The 17,163-nt window shown below is 43.9% G+C and overlaps 1 protein-coding gene across 3 annotated transcripts in view; it reads left to right on the forward strand.

Moving 5' to 3' along the window:
• The window catches only part of UTP25 (UTP25 small subunit processor component), a 29,426-nt gene extending 14,869 nt beyond the window's left edge, over positions 1-14,557 (forward strand). For 2 of the 3 annotated variants that reach the window (XM_032393147.1, XM_032393148.1), the window contains 2 exons: positions 319-564; positions 7,575-10,424. In XM_032393147.1, coding sequence (XP_032249038.1) covers positions 319-564; positions 7,575-7,818 — 490 coding nt within the window. In that variant the 3' untranslated portion in view covers positions 7,819-10,424. Of the gene's footprint in view, positions 1-318; positions 565-7,574; positions 10,425-13,744 lie in introns of those variants that run through there. The other variant, XR_004297967.1, reaches the window with a different exon arrangement.
• Positions 14,558-17,163: the final 2,606 nt, after the last annotated feature.

Below are 17,163 nucleotides of genomic sequence, written 5' to 3' on the forward strand. Positions count from 1 at the left end.
TATGAGAGGTGTTCAGTAATTATTTGTTGATTAATTGACCACAGAATGAATGAATGAATGAATGAATGGTGTGCTTATCTACTTCTAGAATAATTCCCTGGGATACACTGACATCACATCTGTTTTTTTACAGTGAATTGAGTTAGCACTTTTTTTTTTTTTTATCCTTACATAATCTCTTTGTGATGATGTAAACCAGATTGGCCTCTTTGGGGGAGGTAGAAGGAGATTGTGACTTGCCCAGGGTAACCCAGTTAGTGGTGACATTGTGGGCTAATTTCTAAATCGTTGACTTTGCCCTTTGCTTTTCCAAATCAGGTTTAACTTTTTTGTGAACAAGATTTTGCCTCAGTATCGTGACGCTGTCATGTCTCACACGCTCATCTATGTCCCCTCCTACTTTGACTTTGTGCGCCTCCGGAATTACTTCAAGAAGGAAGAACTGAATTTCACCCACATCTGCGAGTACACCCAGAAGTCTGGTATCTCCAGGGCCAGACACTTCTTCCTTCAAGGAGAGAAACAGTTCTTGCTCCTCACAGAACGCTTCCACTTCTACAAAAGGTAAAGTAGTGCTGGGTTTGGAGTGTCCTCTCAGGAGGGGAAGACGCAGTGCAAATTATGGCCTGCTTCTGAGTGTGTGGCAGCCTTTGTGGTGCCATAAGGTCCTCTTTCACTCTACTTTCTGTGGAGAAGCCAGAGGGTTTTAGAACTCTTCTTGGTTGGTTGGTCTCTTCCCAAAATGGGTATTGTTGGAAAAGGTAGAGACAAGTGAGTGACTATAGTGTGATCTGTGTGTAGATCTGGAGTGGGTCTACACTTGGAATACTTCCTGTAGTTGTGGTTGTACACCTCAAGAAAGACATTACTGAGTTGAACACTTCGAGGTAGGCACAACTGAAGTGAATCTAGGAAGGAGAGGGAACTGTCATGGAAGCACAGACAAAATAGCAGAGGCTATGTGGTCTGTGGAATTGGACGCTGTGCACACGGTCAGTGTTCAGAGAGTTACGGTGTGTTTTGAGGAGGTGCACACACACTTCCTCACAAGGAGACCAGGACTGAGGGGCCCCTTGTTTGTGGGGGGCAAAAGGGGAGGGACTTAGAGTTGAATATTTAGTGATTTCAGTATTTGCTTAGCTTCCCCATTATGTGATTTTTGACAAAACAAATTGGATTTGCTTTTTAGAAAAAATTCTAATTAGAGCGTTAGTAATATTGAGCCCTCTGTTACTATTTGCAGCCACTTGTGCCCCCAGAAGTCAGGTATTTTATTGTTTTGCCAAGTCTGTCTCTGCTGTCAAATGAAAAAGCCCTTTTTAAACCCTTATCTATAGAGAGATGGAAATTGCATCCTATTATCTTTCCTTCCTGATGTGCAATAATGTTCAGTGAATTGATGTTTTGCCTTTACTGTTTAACTCCCAGTCATATATACTACTGAGGGGCACATTTTCTCAGAGAACCCCAAACACAGAAGCCAGAATCTTTCAGGCTTTGGAACATATTCGATGATGCATGTTGGCATTGCTTTGCCTTTAGTTTATGCTGATGTTAGGATGTGCTCCCCAGACATGCTCTTGTTACCAAGATGGGGAGGGAGGAATCCAGCAGCCTGCCACAGCAGAGGAGGCTGACATGACATGACGTCTTTGGGTATTCTGCTGACTGGGTGATCTGCGAGTGGAGAGATGAGAAATGGCTGCACTTGTGTTCCCTGGGCTCCCTTGTTGGCCATCTACACAGGGCTGCTTGGCCAAAGAGTATTAATGCCTGCTTGTTGGCATCATTATTTGCTTTGTTCCAGTAAGTTGTTGTTTTCATTCATGTTGGAAAGTGATATTTTGGGGGAGTTTGCACTCAGCAGGTCTTAAGAGCCCTTCGTTTTCCATCAGCTTGACACATGAAAGCAAGCCTTTTAAGTGAAGTGGATGGATTGGAAAACGTCCCAGTGTGATTGTTTATAGCAAGTATGAATTAGGCTGGGTTGAAGACTGCTCTCAAAGAGCAGTTTTTCAAGGAGAGGGCATGATGTCTCAAGTAGGCATGACAGTCCCCTGTCTTACACCACTGTATTTACCAAGCTCTTTTGCCCCCAAATCACTATAAAGACAAACCTAGCATGTATCACTTACTTTATACCCTGGGCCAGGTTAATTGGTATATTCTGTGTTTAAGATGAATAGAAATAATGTGCTTCAGTGTTCTGCGACTGCTAATTATCTCAAGGTTTCCAACTATAGATTTTTTTGCTTGAGAGGTCACTAAGATGATGAGAGGTGCTTTTATCTGCAATGCCTTTGTGATTTGATTTGACCTTGGGAGAGGTACATGTATGTTAAACTTTAGTATCCAACTCTGAAATTCATTATTTATATTCTCTGTGGCATTAGGCAGTGTTAGAAATATCACTGCTCATTTGCAAGCTAGCAAAACATTTTCAACCTGAAGATTAGTCGTGTTTTGTGGGTTTGGGGGATGAAACCAGTAGAATTAGGATTGGACAGGCCTTTGGTCATGATGGCCTGCCTGAGGATGGGATGCTTCACAGCTCTTTCCCTGAGCATGTCACTGGGTTGCCACAGCAGGAGGATTCTCAACCAGGGCGCGAGTCAGAAACTCTGGAGGTGGGATTTATGGGGTTGGGAAAGGCTGCTGGCGTGTTCCTGAGTACCCCTGGCCCTACCTGAGAATCCCAGTTCTGAAAGTAGCAGACCATTTTTATAGACAATGTGGAGGAGCTAGCCTTTCACATCAGCTGTAGGTGCCTCCTTTATCTTTCACAGTTGGCAGGTGAGTTAGACCTCTGGCATGTCCTTTGTCCTTAGTTTAAGAACATCCAGTACACACATACACACACACAGGCTTTTTTTTTAAAAGATACTAAATTGGGATCACACTGTACTTATGGGATTTTTTTTCTTTTATATGTTTTAAGTGCTTACTGAAAATCAATTTTAATATGTTAACACTTTGGCATATATATGTGTATATCATGGGTCCATTTTTAAGTTGATATATATAGCTCTGTCACATCCTCCCTTCCCCCAACTTTTTATCTGGAAAGATTTCATTTCAAAGGAAATTGTAAGACTAATAGTGAACATCTATAACTCCTTGGACTTCACCAGCTGTTAGCATTTTGCCACATTTGCACTCACCCCCGTTCTCTTTCTTTCCTTCTCTGTCCATTCACATCTTATTTTTCCTCCTATGAACCATTTGTAAATAAACTGCAGGAGGCTTAATGACACTGAACCCCTAACTCTTTCAGCGTGTAGTTCCTAACTTTTATCTAACTACAATACCATTGTCATACCACTTGTTATTATTACAGTAATACCATGTGATATATAGTCTGTATTCAGATTTTCCTAGTTGTCCCTACATTGACCATTATAGCTGTTTCATCCCCTAATCCAGGATTCAGTTAAGAATCATACATTACATTTGGTTAATGTTTCTTTAGTCTATCTTAGTAGTTCTCAGCTGGGGGCAGTTTTCCTGGAGACATTTTTGGTTGTCAAGACTAGAGGGTTATTCTAGTGATCTGGTGGTTCTAATGGGTTGAGGTGAAGATGCTTCTAGATATCCTGGAGTGCACAGGATAGCCCCACAACAGAGAATTATCTGGCTCAATATGTCATTAATGCCGAGGTTAAGAAACCTTGACCTAGAATAATTCTCTTGCTTTTTTTTTCTTTGACTTCTTTTTTTTAAGAATTCAATCCAGTTTCCTTTAGAATGTTCCAGAGTCTGGATTGTCTAATTATTTTCTTTTATTATTTAGATTAGTGGTTCCCAAACTTTGCCATACATTAGAATCCCCTTGGGGAGCTTTTAAAGATCCAAATACCCAGGTCATATCCCAATGCCAATTAAATCCCTGTGTCTGGGGCTGGGGACGAAGCATGGATACTTCATACACACAAACAGGTGATTCAAAGTACAGCGAGGTTGGGAATCACTGATTTAAATTAAATATCTTTGGTAAGAACTCTACATAGAGGATATTATATACTTTCCACTGCATCTTGGCACATAATGTCAGTTTATATCATGTTTGGAGATGCTAAATGTAATCATTTGGTCAAGATGGGTCTGCTAGGGTGCCTGGGTAGCTCAAGTCACTAAGCATCTGCCTTCGGCTCAGGTCATGATCCCAGGGTCCTGGGATCGAGCCCCACATCGGGCTCCCTGCTCGGCGGCAAGCCTGCTTCTCCCTCTCCCACTCCCCCTGCTTGTGTTCCTTCTCTCGCTGTGTCTCTCTGTGTCAAATAAATAACTAAAATCTTTAAAAAAAAAAAAAAAGGTGGGTCTTCTAGATCTCTCCATTGTAAAGGTACCTTTTCTATTTAATTAATAAGTAATCTATGAGGTGTGTATTGCATCCTTTTTTAATGGCTACATAGTATCATGTTGTATGGATATATAATTAGCCCAGTTTCCTTTTAATGATATATAGATTTTTTTTTTTTTTTTAAAGATTTTATTTATTTATTTGAGAGAGAGAGAATGAGATAGAGCATGAGAGGGGGGAGGGTCAGAGGGAGAAGCAGACTCCCTGCTGAACAGGGAGCCCAATGCGGGACTCGATCCAGGGACTCCAGGATCATGACCTGAGCCGAAGGCAGTCGCTTAACCAACTGAGCCACCCAGGCGCCCTTAATGATATATAGATTTTTAAAAAAATTGTTCTATTATATGCGACAGTGCCAAGAACATCCATATGCATAGTTGATGGCATAGTTGCTTATTTATTTCATTAGGATAAATGTGGAGAGGAAAACCTGTTAGCTCAAAATCTACACAATGAAAAATTTATTATATATTGCTGCTTATTTGCTCTCTACTGTCTTCCCCATATCTTGTCTCCCCCTCCCCAAAATACACACAGCTGATAATTTGTACTCCATTGGCCTGTTTCTGCAAAACCCCACTTGTTGCCAGTCACTTGATAGCCAAAATGATACCTCAGTGTTTTAATGTCTTTTTCTTGCATTTTTGTGTTTTTTTTATAAGTGTCTATTGAATGTAGAGGCTGAGATGAGTAGTACTTACAGCCAGGCACACCTCTTACTCTGTCAGGCCACTAGTGCCGGAGTTGCGAATCTAGTTGGGATTTGGTTATTACTGTGGCTAACCTTCCACTCTTCACAGACTTTAAATTCCCTAGCACACAGTGGCTTAGTGTGGGGCCTGGGGTGCCAGAGGGACTTTTCTGTGTCCTGATCTTCTCTCTGCTTTCACCAAGCCCTGTTCTCCTGTGCCGGAGTAGGGGGTCTCTCCCCACTCTAGCCCCTCCCCCAGCAGCAGGCTGTTCTTGCTTGTTACTCCCTGTGAGGCTTGAGGTAGGGTTGGGGTTCTCTTGGTGCAGCTTGGTTTTAGGCAAGCCCTGTTCGTTCTGGGCTGTGGAGGTGGGGCCTTCTCAGCATCCCTGTAGCACACTCCATGGCAGCCAAACCCTACCTGGTATCTGTAAGGGGTCTTGGCAGGAAAGAGTTTCCTGCTTCTCCCACGGTGGTGGCAGACCTCTGCTTATGTCAGTGCAGGATCTTGGGCTGAGTGGATTTCGTGCTCTTTCCCCAGGGACAGTCTGCTGTTGCTTTCTACTCGGTATAAGTCTTGTGATGGGGAAGGATGGGGTGGGGTTTTACTGCTCCAGATGACTTGCTTTATTTACCATCCCCCCCCCCAACAGTTGACCTTTGCCCCTCTCTCCTCAATTTCAGAGTTTTTTGTTTTTTGTTTTTTTTTTTTTAAAGATTTTATTTATTTATTCATGAGAGACAGAGAGAGAGAGAGGCAGAGGGAGAAGCAGGCTCCCAAGGAGCAGGGAGCCTGATGTGGGACTCGATCCCAGGACCCTGGGATCATGACCTGAGCCGAAGGCAGACGCTTAACCATCTGAGCCACCCAGGCGCCCCAATTTCAGAGTTTTGCTTCATATAGATAGGGGTCTGGGAAGTGAGTGGTTTCACCAAAGGGGTCTCTCTCAGGTCTTCTGCCTTGCCTCTCATCTTTCTCCAGGACTCCCAATGGAGGCCTGTGGAAAAGAATTCATGAGTGAGTGTGAGCTAAAGGAGCGCCCACAAATCTCAGGGATTCTGAACTGTCATATAGGCCCACACTTGTCCTTTAAAAATTTGTTAAAAGTGTAGCTGTTTTCTTGCTACCCACTTTCTTGGCAGCTGCCGTCTTCCTCCTGTGCTCCTTCAAGAGTGAAGTAGTTCTTGTTTCCTGTCTCTCTGCAGAGGGCTTTGTGACTCTTCAGAGTTCAGTCAGTGGTGGGCTGGCTCTTGAGATCTGGTTGTATGTCTCTTCCCAACTCCTGAGCTCAGTAACATGACATTGGTAGCTTGAAATTGTCCATGGTGGGAATATTTACACCACAGAAATTGGCAATTGCTTCAAATCAGCACCCACTCTTCCTCAGTGAGAACCAGTTATTAAACATACACCAGCGCACCATTGAATCAATTCACTTGGTTGCCTTGTGACATCAGCTGTCTAGGCCCGAGAAAAGGAATGCTTTTGTAAGTTATCTGGCTTTTTCTTGGTAGTGTGGAAGTAATATTCTCTTGAGTTTACTGTATACTAAGCAGAAGAAGAACTCTATGTTTATTTTTGTTATTTTGATAACTAGTGAGGTAGAACAGTTTCTTCAAGTCATTAGCCGTTAGAATTTCTTCTTTATGATAAGGTTAAGGGTGAACCAAGTAGTGGATTGCAGTTATAGTTTGGAAGACGAGGATTGTTACAGAGGTCAGGATGATCCATGAGATAAGAAGACAAGGAAAGCTTATCCTCTGTGAATAAAATAAAATTCCCAAGGGAGTCTAACATCAGCAGTATAGGAGAGAGCTTTAATAGGAAAAATCAGAACCTTGTCAACTATAAAATCTTTTGTTATGGGGCCCCAGAGGGAATAATTGACCTCGACCCAAACCATACGGTGAGTCCCTAGGGTCTCCACCCCCCACCACCACTGTGTCGCACTGCAGCAGGGAAAGAAGTGCATACGCTGTTGAAATTAATTGCTTTTCCATAATGCTTAATGGGTCCTCAGGCAGGATTTTGTAAATGGATGAACTTGGGACATCTGCCATGGAGTTAACATGTCTATAGAGTGACAAGGAAAGATTGATGGGAACGCATTTACAGTTTATGCAGTTTATCTTACGTACTGGGTCTGACCTCCTCTCCATTATAGAACATTCTGTTTTGCCTGATTATATTAAGGGTAATGTTAAGTTGTTAAGTGTTTGCTTTTTAAGTTTTCTGTGACACATCTTCAGTCCTAGTCTACCTCAGTCTACCCAGAGTAGACTCAAGAAATGATAAAATTTATTTTATCATGATCTTAAGCCAAACATTAGGAATTCAAACGTGTTGTCACAAAATAAGTCCTTCCAACCCAAGTTAAAATAACCTTTCATCTGTTGGTTGTGTGTGCGTTACCCTCCTCCTTGGGCGTGCAGCGGCAGGAGTGAGCTCTGCCCCTGTCAAACTCTTAGGTAGCTTTTCCATACATTTTCTCAAGTAGATATAGCCTCTCTTTCCGCTTCTAATAGGTATACCATTAAAGGGATCAGGAACCTGATTTTCTATGAACTGCCAACGTACCCGCACTTCTACAGTGAAGTCTGTAACATGCTGAGCGCCACCAGCAGAGGAGGGGAAGCCACCTGGACTTGCACTATCCTCTACTCCAAGTATGATGCCCAGAGGCTGGCTGCTGTGGTTGGTGTGGAGCGGGCTGCACAGATGCTCCAGTCCAAGAAGAATGTCCACCTCTTCATCACTGGAGAGAGATGAGAATTTGTTGGGCAGGGAATGGTGTTGGCGGGATACATAATGCTTGCTTCTGTGCCCTTGGACCCAGGTCTGATCACTTATATGAGAGAAGGACTGCTACAAGAAAGGAGCACCAGGCAGCATCATAGTGGATAATTCTTTTCAGGTCGTGTGTCCCTGAAAAGTTAAATGTAAACCAGATTTTGGTCATGTCTTTCAGAGGTCAGGAGGGAGCTGATAGAACTCCGAGAGGTTGATAGAGGGAAAAACTTCTACTTGAAACTCTTTGTAAGCCATAAATTCTTTTATTGTTATTTTATTCTCTAATTTATTACACTTGGTAAATTCTTTCAGATTTGCCTATTTCTGTTTGACACTTTCTTAAAGTAACACATATGTGTCATTGCTTGAGAACTGGTTATGAGAAATTGGAATACTTCTTGCTGCTGAATATCATAATTTTGGATCACACAGGTTTTGCAAAAACTATTACTTTTCTCCAGCCAAACTTTTTTAAACCTTAAACATTCTATTTTTATTCAACCTAGAAGAGTACATTCACTGATCTTTCTTTAATTCATGATAGTAAATGTTTTATTTAAAATTTACACTTAAAATCACATTATTTAAAATAACATTAATCTCTACTCTGTTTCAAGAATTTTGTGAAACTCTTGGTGTTGAAATAGCCATCTTTAATATCACTGTCTTCATTATTACTGTAGTCATTTTGTAAGTCGTAGAACAGCTAAAATAACAGGGAAGTTGGACTTTTAAAAACATTTTTATCTTGAAATATTCCCATAAAAATTACAAGTACTGAACCTAAACCATTTGAGAGTAAGTTGCTAACGTGATGGGCCTTATCACTCATAAAAGTTACCCCTGAATTTAGTGTGTATTGCCTATAAACAAGGACCTATTTCTGTGTAACCAAAAAAACAAATATCAAATCTAGACATTGTCATTAATACCTATTGCCATCTAATCCTCGTACCCTATTTGCCAGATGTCCCAATAATGTCCTCTGTAGCAAAAGGATACAGTTTAGAATTACATACTGCCTTTAATTGTCACATCTCTGTAGCGTCCTTTATTCTGGAAGAGTACCCCAGCTTTTCACTGGCTTTCTTGACCTTGACACTTTTGAAGATAACAGGCTGTTTATTTTTGGATAATGTTTCCCTTTGATAGGTTTAGTTTACGCATCGTTGGCGGGAATACTGATGTACTGCTGTGTCCTCCTCACTGCATCTCCTCAGGTGGCACACACTGTCCCCTTGCCCCAACACTGATGATGCTAACTGACCACTGGTTTTTCTTTTCTTTTTGCTTAATTTATTTTTAAAGGTTTTATTTTTAAGTAATCTCTATATCCAGTGTGGGACTCGAACTCACAACCCCAGTATCAAGAGGCGCATGCTCTACCGACCGAGCCAGCCACTTGTTTAAGGCAGTGTTTTGCCAGGCTTTTCCAGTATGGAGTTCCTCTTTTCCTCTTTATTAATTTATGTCAGTATGGACTTGTAGTTTCACCTTCTATTTAGTGGGTTATAATCCATTACAATCGGTGTGGACATGTATACACACACAGCATCTAAATTTTATTTCTGGATCCATGTACTGAAAACCATGAATTCACACCACACCTCTGATTCCAGTCTGACACCACAGGATACCTTCTAGTTTTCTCCCTCTCTGTAGTTGTAACTCCTCAGATAGTGAGACATGTGGCTCCCATTATCCTCAGTGGAACAACCCATAATTGGTACAGATTTTCTTTTACTTGGACACACTTAAAATTGCTTATCAAAAAAAAAGTAAAATCAGTTTTGGGGTAATCTTCCTGCTGAATATTTAAATAGGCGTTTTTATTTCTCTCTTTACTCAACGTGGAACTATTCATTCCATATACAGCTGGGTTCCTAAAGTTCCGAAAATTGAGGTGACAGTCAAGCTGGCCAAACCCATGCTACAAAGGACTTTTTATATTCATAGAGTGTCCTGTGGTTATTGGCCTGCTTGTGCTCTTGTTTACCATAGGGCCTGTAGATGATGAGAAAAATGAGTTCACTTGCCTAGTTCAGAGATCGGAGGAAGAAGGGGACCCCCTCTTCTGTTTCCATGTTCATTACCCTGTGCATTGTAGCTGATTTCATCACTTGCATTATCACTGTTCACAAGACTCCCAGATCTCCAACTTCTCTGGATCTCTACAAAAGTGTGAACCTGGATTTGAAGTCCATGATGGAATCTACATTGTATTTAGCATCTCTAGTGATTTTAGTGCTGGCATATAGCCAGCCAACTGCTTCTCGCCTGTAAGAACAATGAGGATTTCAAGTGTGTGAACAAAGTACGCTTTTGTTCCTGGCTCAGCACCTGCAAAAGAAGGTAAGCCTCAGCAGTTGGCCCTGGCTCCTGAGTTGATTGCAAAAAGTTGATTCTCTGGAATGGTTTCATTAAAAGGATGCCTTAACATCAGGTCGCTCATATACACAAAATAAGGGAGAGAAGAGAGTCTATTGGACTATGGATAATAATGCCTGAGCTGGAATTACATAGTATCTTGATTATTTTTTTTAAAGATTTTATTTATTTATTTGTCAGAGAGCAAGCGAACACAAGCAGGGGCAGCAGGCAGAGGGAGAAGCAGGCTTCCTGCTGAGCAAGGAGCCTGATGTGGGACTCGATCCCAGGACCCTGGGATTATGTCCTGAGCTGAAGGCTTAACCGACTGAGCCACCCAGGTGTCCCTATCTTGATGTTTCTTAGCAAGGCTCATTTGCAGCAAGCAAGTGCCTATCTGGTGCCTATAGCAAATTGATAAAAGAGGGGCACCTGGGTGGCTCAGTCGGTTAAGTGGCTGCCTTTGGCTTGGGTCATGATCTTGGGGTACTGGGATCGAGGCCCACATAGGGCTCCCTGCTCCGTAGGGAGTCTGCTTCTCCCTCTGCCCCTCCCCCCTCCCCCACTTGTGCTCTCTCTCTCTCTCTCAAATAAGTAAATAAAAATCTTTAAAAAAAAAAAAGAAAATTGATAAAAGAATGATCTTAATCCTGGGAAGAGGTGGACTTATAAGGTCGGGAAAGGAACTTACCCAGAAAATAAGACTTAAAGTTTTCCTTCCCCATAGTAATAACAACTAGCTTAGCACTTTTTTTTTTTTGAGGGGAAAAAAAGCTTTGAATCATGAATGCTTCATACAGCTGGCTGCACCATGTGCAATATTCAAAAAACAAGAACTAGCTAATCATAGAGAACCAGCAGCTAAACAGCCCTCTGCTGGCTCCCAAAGGGCTTATAATTGGTGCAGATGGCCCCGGCGGGATGGGGAGTGTGTCCCTGCTGACTCCTTGCACCCCAGAGGGCCAGAGGGGGCTCATGAAGGCTCTTGGCCCTGATTGTGCCCTCGTGGGAACAAGGAGCCAGGCTACTGAGGGTGGAGGGGGAAGGCAGGTGGTGTGGGAGCCTGCTGGCTGCCTTCTGCCCAGCCTTCCCAAGGCCACATGAGCAGATCTGGGTCGCAGAGTTTAGATTTGATGAGTCGAGGGCCTCAAGATGAGAGAAGGCCTGGAGTGAGAGAACCGGAGTTGGAAGTTCTTTATAATCATCCGAAGAGCTTCACTGTGGAACCTGCAGGTGGCTGTGAGGTGCCAGCCCCTTGCTGAAGAGGAGAGGGATGGCAGTGCATCACTTCACCTTTCAGGGAGCATCCTCCAAGGGGGCACGGCCTTCACAGCTAGCCTGCCCCTCCTTCCACCCCCGTCCTTCCAGTCTCTTCCCCAATTTCTCTGTCTTTAAAGACTTATGGTAGTGATCTTTATTATCAGTTTTCTACTCCAAACTTCTCATTTAAAACTTTTCTGGAAGCCTAGCTAAATAGAATTCTAAACAAATTTCAGTCAGTTTTTCATTAGAGTCAGTGAATTGGGAGTACATACACAGATAATCCAAAGTTGATGTAATCTTTGGAAGGCGGAAGAGAGGAGAGCTCTCTCCTTTCCTCTGGGCCCTTCCACTCCCTCCCTGGTGAACCCCACCATGTTTGGCTGACAGAGGAAAGTGTGTTTCTGTCTAAAAGCTTAACCGTTCTTCCTCCTATACCATATGCTGTAGTCAGAGTTGCAATAAAATTCTCGGCATTTTCTGTCCTGTTTCTGAAACTGAACACGTGGTTCTGTCCCCTCATCAAGTTTGCTTTGTTTCTGTTTCCCTTCTGTGAGGACTCTGCTTTCTTCAGATGTGGGGAGGAGTCGCCTCTGCTCGCCTTGCATGTATTTCAATGTAATTCCTGGGTTCCCCTTACCTCTCTGGCCACAACGCCATTATTTCTGTGGGAGGCGAGGGCACGAGAAAGAACAGAGCCCCAGGCTGGCCCTCTCAAAAGCGAGGGTCCTGTGCTCCACGAAGGAGTCAGGGCTTGTTGGCCCCACACGGAGAAACCCGCCCGCTGCTGGGACAGACAGCTGCACTTGCTTGTCCTCATGACAGCCCCTCGCATCAGGCGAGGGATGACACATTCCAGGGCTGCTCCTGGCCACGCGGGTGTGGCCTTCAGTCTTGGGCCCCTGCAGCTGGCTGTGACCAGGTGAGACCTAGCTGCGGCTGACAGAGAGGGAAGGAAGGCAGTTTGCCGCTTGGCTGACTTGGAAGCTGCCCTGAATTCCTGCCCATCTGTTCTCCCAACTGAGCCAGGGCCAACACTGTCTACCTCTTGCCAACCCAGGGAATGACATGTAGACCAGTGTCCTGCAGCCCTCGTCCTGCCTGCCCTCTGCAGTCTCCAGTGGGACTCCCTGCAGAGAGATGGCCCTGGGCCACAGCTGGTGTTTGCCCGCAGATGCTTCTGCTTTTTGCGTTCTCCATCATTTTTCAAAGCCGGCCCTGAGTGGGGTGCTGAGACTGATGTCACCACCGACCTACCGGGGCTCTGCATGGGTCCCCCTACCCCTTTTCAGCCTTTTCCTCTTCATAAAATAGGTAAGAATCCCGCTGTCCTGACAGAGGGGCATGAGAGGAAGTGGAAGAGGCTGCTGTTTGCCCTGTAGTCCCCTCCTCCTTCCTAGTAACAGGACCCTGAATTTTATTGGGGTGACTGCCCAGCTAAAACCATTTCCCAGTCCCCCTTGCAGGTGTGGCCAGGGAAACGAGCACTCACCATTGCTCGTTTGAGGAAAGCTGTTTTTTTTTTTTTTTTTTTTAAGATTTTTATTTATTTGGGGCGCCTGGGTGGCTCATTTGTTAAGCGTCTGTCTTCGGTTTAGGTTATGATCCCAGGGTCCTGGGATGGAGCCCCACGTCGGGCTCCCTGCTCCACGGGAAGCCTGCTTCTCCCTCTCCCGCTCCCCCTGCTTGTGTTCGCTCTCTCACTGTGTCTTGCTCTGTCAAATAAATAAATAAAATCTTTAAAAAAAAAGATGTTTATTTATTAGAGCATGAGCAGGGGGAGGGGCAGAGGGAGAGGGAGAAGCAGGCTCCCTGCTGAGCAGGAAAGCCCACGGAGGGGTGGGGGGGCTCGATGCCAAGACCCTGGGATCATGACCTGAGCCAAAAGCAGATGCTTAACCGACTGAGCCACCCAGGCCCCCCATGAGGAGAGCTCTTTAAGAGTGAGAGGAACACCCCTTTCCCTCTTACTCTTCCCTTTTTCCTACCTGGAACACAGAAGTGATGGCTGAAGCTCTTGAGGGTGGCATTTTGCCCCGAAGATGGTGGAGCAGAAAGAGAGTGGCCTAGTTCTCTGGTCACATTCTGGAGGTGCCATACCAGTCCTACGTGGCCTCCCTTTGCTCTTTTAGGTGAAAACCTAAATCCCTAATTTGTTTAAGCTTCTGAGGCCAGGCCTCTATTATTAGCAATTCCTAACTGATACGGAGGACAAAAATGGGATCACAGAGTCCTGAAGTCCAGAGACTTTGCCCCTTCTTTCTTCTGTTCTCTGCAGGATCCAACATAGGGGCTGTACTTGAGGGTCGATGCCTGGCCATTGATGACAGTGGGAAGTGAGCACTGACGTACCGTCCCCTGCAGTCCACACTGGATCCATAAGAAGGAGGGAGGACAAGGGTCTTCTCATACCATTTTATGGAAACTGTAGCAGAAAAATAATTGGCAAGAAAACAGACTTCAACTCTCTGAAAGCTGGTGACCACCTGCCTTTTATCTGTTCTGCTGTGTTTCAAGGTACAATTAGGTGATGAATCCGGATCCCCAGTTGGTTGGGAACTCAGAGGTCTTGTGATCCAGTCTGCCACTTGACCCGTGTGTCATCTCTCGATCTTCTCTGAGAGGCAGTCTCCAGCCTCTGTGTGAATGCTTTCAAGGAAGAGGTACTTCTCACTGTGGCTTTTCTAATCAGCTCCAATGAAAAAACACAAGAGTTTGTGAAGCTTCCAACTGTCAGTCCTAGTTCAGTTTCTGCGTTACACAGTACAAGCCTTTCTTCCACTTGTTAATCCTCTATTTGAAGACATCTACCATGTCCTCTCTCAGACTTCGTAGTTCCAAATCATTCTTTGTTCCTTCAATAATTTTTCTTTTCTTTTTTTCCTGAAAAGTGTAGTACTTTTGGTCTTACTAAAAAACAACCCATGTGCATTCAGCAAAAATAGGTAAAACAGTGAAAAACAATACAAAATCAAAACTATACCTACTTGGTGATAGCTTATTAATACCTTGGTATGTTTCCTCCTAGATTGTTTTCTGCATGAATAATCATAACCAGCAGTTTCTATAAAGGGACACTTGCATTAAAAGGGGGTTTTGTTTGGGGCACCTGGGTGGCTCAGTTGGTTAAGCAACTGCCTTCGGCTCAGGTCATGATTCTGGAGTCCCGGGATCGAGTCCCACATCGGGCTCCCTGCTCGGCGGGGGTTCTGCTTCTCCCTCTGACCCTTCCCCTCTCATGCTCTCTGTCTCCCATTCTCTCTCTCAGATAAATAAATAAAATCTTTAAAAAAAAAAAAAAAAAGGGGGGTTTTGTTTGTAATCTGCTTAGCACGGTGCCTGGCCACATTATACTACAAGGTGACATTTTTTTTGGAGCACTTACTATGTGCCAAAACTCTTCTAAGCTCTTCTTGTGTATTAAATCAGTTAATTCTCATACACCTGTTTGAAGTGTAGGCACCATTATTTTCCCTGTTGTTGTTTTTTAAAGATTTTATTTATTTGACAGCGAGAGAGAGAGAGTACAAGCGGGGGGAGCGGCAGGCAGAGGGAGAGGGAGAAGCAGTCTCCCGCTGAGCAGAGAGCACGACGTGGGACTCGATCCCAGGACCCTGGGGTCATGACCCGAGCCAAAGGCAGGTGCTTAACCGACTGAGCCACCCAGGTGTCCCTTCCCTGTTGTCTTGTGAAGGAATTTGGAGTTTGGAGATGTGAAGTGACTTGCTTAGTCAGTAACACAGCTAGGATCTGAACCCAGGTAGTGTGATCCCAAAACTTACACTGTTTTTCACTACAGATCTTCCCTGACTTAGAATGGGATTGTATCCTGGTAAACCCATCATAAGTTGAAAATACTGTAAATTGAAAATGCATTTAATACACCTAACCTACCAAATATCATAGCCTAGCCTATCTTAAATATGCTCAGGACACTTATATTAGCCTACAGTTGGCAAAATCACCTGACAGAAAGCCTATTTTATAATAAAGTGCTGGATGTCTCATGTAACTGAATACTGCACCGAAGAGCAGCATGGTTGTGTGGGTACAGAATGGTCTGTAAGTGTATGGGTTGTTTACCCTCCTGATTGTGTGGCTGCCACCACCCAGCGTCACGACTGGGTATCCTGCCATTGATCAGTAACTCAGGAAAAGATCGAAATTCAAAATTTGAAGTATGGTTTTTACTGAACGTGTATGATGGCTTTCACACCCATAGTAACTGAAAAATTGTAAGTCAGACCATTATAGGTCAGGGACCGTCCGTAGACAATTGCTTCTCTAAAATGAAAAACAAGCACTCAATAAATAGTAGCCATAATTATTATTACTCTTCTTAAAGGAGAGATCTGGTGAATTGTTGAGTTCTTAAAAGGACTGAGAGGATTATAATATTTTCTTGGGGGGAGGTTATTATAAACAAACACTAATTGTTTTGTATGCCATCCTTCTGGATCGCATGACATTCTAAAAGGGAGTCCATGCTTCTGGAAAGCTCAATGTCTCATATAGCAGAGGATTATTGAAGGCGTATTTTTAACTTCTTTGCTGCTCTGTTTCTTCTTGGTCCACCAAGCTTTACACAGAGAAATTAAATTTTTAATATCAGGCCAAATAAAAATTAAGATATATTTTCTTGAAACACACACCTATATGGAAAAGTGGCGTAACAGTGGTTAAAATCATGGGCACGGTAGCAAAGCTGCCTGGGTTTAAATCTTTGCTTTGCTACTTCTTTTTTTTTTTTTTTTAAATAGGCTCCACACTGGGCATGGAGTCCAACGTGGGGCTTGAACTCACAACCCTGAGATCAAGACCTGAGCTGATATCAAGAGTTGGACGCTTAACTGACTGAGCCACCCAGGCACCCCTGTTTTGCTACTTTATGGCTGTGTGATTTTGGGCAGATTCTTTAAATTCTTTGTGCCTCAGTTGCCAGTCTGTAAAATGGGCATGATAATAGTAATACCTTTCTCTAGAGTTGTTAAAATAGCTAAGTTACTTAATCCATGCTGGGCACTTAGAACACTGCCTGGCACAGGGTGCTCGGTCTTGTATTACAGACCTTCCTTTCCACATTACAAAGCTAAACGAAAAAGGAAAATCGTGTGGCATCAACTGTTATTTTAGATTATTCTTGCTTATAAGACTCATTCTTTTCAAGTAAATGAAGAAGAGATTTTGAGAGAGAATGCTTCAGAAGATAGCTGTAGGGATTTTACTCTAATTTTCAGCTCCTAAGGATGAAGCAGCTTGAATTTTTAGGAGTTCTCACCACCGGGGGGCGCCGTAAACAAGGGCAGTAGCAGCTCTTCCTCATCCCTCTGGCTGCCTCTAAGCTGCTGCTGTCCTGCGCTGTGAGCTGGAGAGACCCAGGGACCCAGGCTTGTCTGTCGGTCTGTCTTACTCTCTTTCTTCTTCTTTTTTAAAGATTTTATTTATTTATTTGACAGAGGGAACACAAGCAGGGGGAGCGGCAGGCAGAGGGAGAGGGAGAAGCGGGCTCTGGGCTGAGCAGGGATCCCAATGCAGGGCTCGATCCCAGGACCATGGCTCCCCTTTACCACGCTCTGGCAACACCTTTTCAGCAGTGAAGAGACTGGCCATAGATTCAGAATTCTGGGTGCTTGTCTGAACCCTCATCTAAGAGGGGCTAGAGTGTGCGTCACAGAGAGGGAAGTTTTCCCTGCTGCG

The sequence above is a fragment of the Phoca vitulina genome, unplaced genomic scaffold, assembly GCF_004348235.1.
Source record: "Phoca vitulina isolate PV1807 unplaced genomic scaffold, GSC_HSeal_1.0 scaffold71, whole genome shotgun sequence".
NCBI classification, from domain to species: Eukaryota; Metazoa; Chordata; class Mammalia; order Carnivora; family Phocidae; genus Phoca; species Phoca vitulina.